Source organism: Botrytis sinoallii, assembly GCF_014898435.1.
Source record: "Botrytis sinoallii strain Bc 23 chromosome Unknown BSIN_010, whole genome shotgun sequence".
NCBI lineage: Eukaryota > Fungi > Ascomycota > Leotiomycetes > Helotiales > Sclerotiniaceae > Botrytis > Botrytis sinoallii.
In genome coordinates this window covers 1788712-1792275 of record NW_024066037.1, presented here as the reverse complement: position 1 = coordinate 1792275, position 3564 = coordinate 1788712, and the positions used below count along the sequence as shown (strand labels likewise).

The 3564-nt window shown below is 40.5% G+C and overlaps 1 protein-coding gene across 1 annotated transcript; it reads right to left on the bottom strand.

Moving 5' to 3' along the window:
* Positions 1–361: 361 nt before the first annotated feature.
* Positions 362–1414, bottom strand: EAF02_006646 (uncharacterized protein; the record flags this gene model as incomplete). Its single annotated transcript, XM_038902694.1, has 1 exon — positions 362–1414. One exon carries the CDS (start codon positions 1412–1414, stop codon positions 362–364), a length of 1053 nt encoding a protein of 350 aa, XP_038757914.1.
* Positions 1415–3564: the final 2150 nt, after the last annotated feature.

Below are 3564 nucleotides of genomic sequence, written 5' to 3'. Positions count from 1 at the left end.
CTTCCCGAAACTCTAACGCCAAACACTCTAAAACCTGTAACGTGCTTTGTCCCTCGCTGTGGTCCATACAACCTATTAAATAATAAGGAAAGATTTTGAGAGTGATACAGCCATCGGCATACAAAAATGGACAGACTAGAAGCCCCCGTTTTCTCTGTCTAGAGCCAGTATTTTGGTGAACCATCATGAATTGACAAGATAAGAAAGTTTGTTAAAGCTACCCTTTGCAGTACGGCGCTATGGCTCCCAAACTGTAAGCGCCGTCCCTATTCTTGAATCTCGTACAATCTATTGAAAAGTTAGAGGGTGTAGAAGATATTGATATCAGGGGTAAAATGTATGGTAGCGTTGGAAATTTTACCTAGCGACCACTTCCTTGGTAATAATAATGCTGATCATCTTGTCCACCTTGACTTGCTTGACCACTTTGATAACCATATGAATGAGCGCCCGTATTCCCACCAGGCGGTTGACCTATGTATGATTGAGTAGCCGATGTAGAAGGTTGCATAGCCCACGATTGACTATCTGAATAACTACCCTGATTTTCTTGATACTGAGTAAGATAATCAGGATAAATTGTAGGATAAATTGGTGGCTGTTCACTTGCATAACCATGTGAATAGCCACCCATGAAACCACCAGCCTGTTGAGCACCGTATGGTTGAAGAGCCGATGCTTGAGATTGACCGACCTGTTGTTGAGTTGCTGGGCGATGATCTGGCCCTTGTGCTCGAAAGTTATTATAAGTCTCCAAAGTACTTTGGTTTTCGGGAAGAAATTTTGCCTTTTTCAAGAAATTCTCTGATGGGAGCGGCGGGCTAGACGTAATACCATTATTATAATCGTTGTGCTGTTTTATCGCTTGTGTTGCTTTCTTTATACCTTGGATTTCTAGGCCTCCCCACATCCTGCACCTATCAGGCGTCGTTGAAGCCGATGTGCAGGCTCCTAGGACTGGGGATTCAGGAACATTTGTAGGGTAGCTTAAAACGATGTCCAAGAATTCTTTGCGAACCCAATTTTCAGATGGTGTTATTGGTAAGTCTGAAGTCATTTTAAGCTGATTAAGTGCTATTTTTTTAAATGAGGACTCGAACCTGTTACGCAACAATCTAGTTTGCAATGGTTCATACTGATAATTATTTATCGCGATCAGCTCATTCATCAAATCTGTTAAAGCCTCCCATCCTCCGATCGACATTCGGCCGCAACCCTTATGAGGATTCAAGAAATCCTGGCGGCGCAAGCCAAATGCAAAGAAGACCGCTACGTCTTGAATTTCTATATTCCAGGTCCGATATTTTGGGGGTGCAATATCGGGAACTGGGACGCGGGCGGAGGAGGAAGTAGGGGGAGGAGGATTATGGTGACGAGGGCGGCCTCTATGACGAGAGAAACGTGAGGTACCCATTATTGACGAGCACTAGAAATCCTGACCTTCAAGTAACCAAAAGTCGAAATGCTCAAAAAGTCAAAGCGAATACCAAGACGGTGATGAAGGGTAAAGCTTTGATTTGACAGCGAATCCCTCGATTATTTTCAATCATGTTGATTAGGAATGATAAGATGTTTTCGACGTCGCAATAAAAAACGACTTGAGAATGGTCTCAAAAAGGAATGATTGTATGGCTTGTCGAGAGTGGTGTTTATGATTTTGTGTCGAGTGTATGATAGTAGAGTATGCGACGAAAAAGTGTAAGGAAGTGACGGTGAAGTTGTTGAAGGTGCAATATCGAGGTGCGATAAAGCGGTTCTTGTATGACGTTATCAAAATCGAGAGCAAGAGTGACGTGAGAGAGTACGAGTATGTGATGGCAATATGTATGATCTTAAACCGCACGATCTCCAACTGTGTGTCCCATTCAAAAGAACCTTGGAAGTATCTGATATCACGATTTTCTCTTCAAAGTAGAGCATGCACAAGGAAGAAGGAAGGTCTCTCAAAGGAGGACATCCTAACCTATTTAAGCGCATTTCGAGGTACCGAATCGACCATTTTTCTTCTGTCAAGTTCATACTTCCTCATGATTAATACAATTAGTTGGTATGAGTGTGCCTCAGAACATGGGGGCTGTGACTCGAAAGGCACAATATTTTCATGATTCATAAAGGAATGAACCATGAATACACTTCAAACCCAGGATTCCATGACTAGTATTAAGCAGCGGAGTAACAATCGACTCCAGATTCACACATCTCAAACCCAAAAGTTGATGATTTCAATTCTGTGAACACTCATGATCAATACAGAACTACAGGATGGATACAAATCAAATCATGACTCCATGACTATCAACGAGCAGGATGAGTAATGATCAACTCCGTGTTCGTGATTTGGTATGGGAAACGCGAAGATTCGACACTAATTTTGCAGCATCGTGTTCTTGGTTGTCGGATTCAGTTGTACGAAAGGAATAGAGACTTCAGCAGTCTCATTGCGTGTACCGTTTGTGTGCGCAACCGGTGCGCCACGAGCTCTGCCACATCCAGTATCACAGTTGTATTTTGCTTCGACTCCTCGCCTTTTTGATGGTGCTCAGAAGGTTGAAGATGGGAGAAGTCGACATGATGCGTTTTGACACGGTCTTCCAAGAAAGCATTACTCGTTCAGCCTCGTCGGTCCAAATCTCTAAGTCGCACAGCCACACTCAGCCACCAAAGGCTAAGAATATTTTCTGAGCAGTCGCAATGGAACGGTCTCAAAGTGTACAGAGCGCAGTGCTGTGAGTTTTGAGGATACACCGAGTATTCCGTGTAGACTAGTGGCTTGCTTAGCTATATGCCACATGCGTGATCATACCCATATACAGTAACCGATTTCCCTACTACGTGCACGTCCCTGCTATATACACGATCTCGATCACCCATTTTGAATAACTTTAAAAATTAATAACAATTCCAATTTATAAGATAAAAAGCTAGCAATTTAATTGATAAATGACAAGATATAATATTATCTAAAAAATATAATAAAATCTTCAGATTTTGAATTTCGATGGAATTTGTAGTGTTTGTCTTTTATTAGATTGCAATATGATCTTCTTCTTTTTCTTCTTTGAATTATTAGTCTCTACAGTATTAAAGAGTTTTATAGTCTTTGTCGATGTTAGATTTATAGTAGAAGAAGCTTTGGGAAACTTTTTATTTCTTTTGATTGGAGATTTTGTTGATTTTAGAGTCTTTTTAATTTCCTCTTTTGCATTACATACAATCTGTATTATATGGATATATATATAGTAGTAAGCTATCAGGAAACAATCCCTGATACTGTGCCTTTTGGACAGATTGCGTGTGTGGCGTAGTGGTAAAGCTTACAACTCCTATTGTGTCCGCTTACGTAACAATCTGATAATCAACCTCCCTCTACAATACCCTTTCTTTCGTTTCAATCTCCTTCCATTCCTTCTCAACTTTCTTTTTAGCTTTTATTTAAAGCTTAGTTTCCTTCTCTTGTTCCTTTTTAAGTGCTTTATCTTCTTGATATACTTTAACTTTAATAATAGCAGAAGGTGATTATAAAAACATACTATTCCCCTTCTCTCCAATAAGATTTAAATGCTT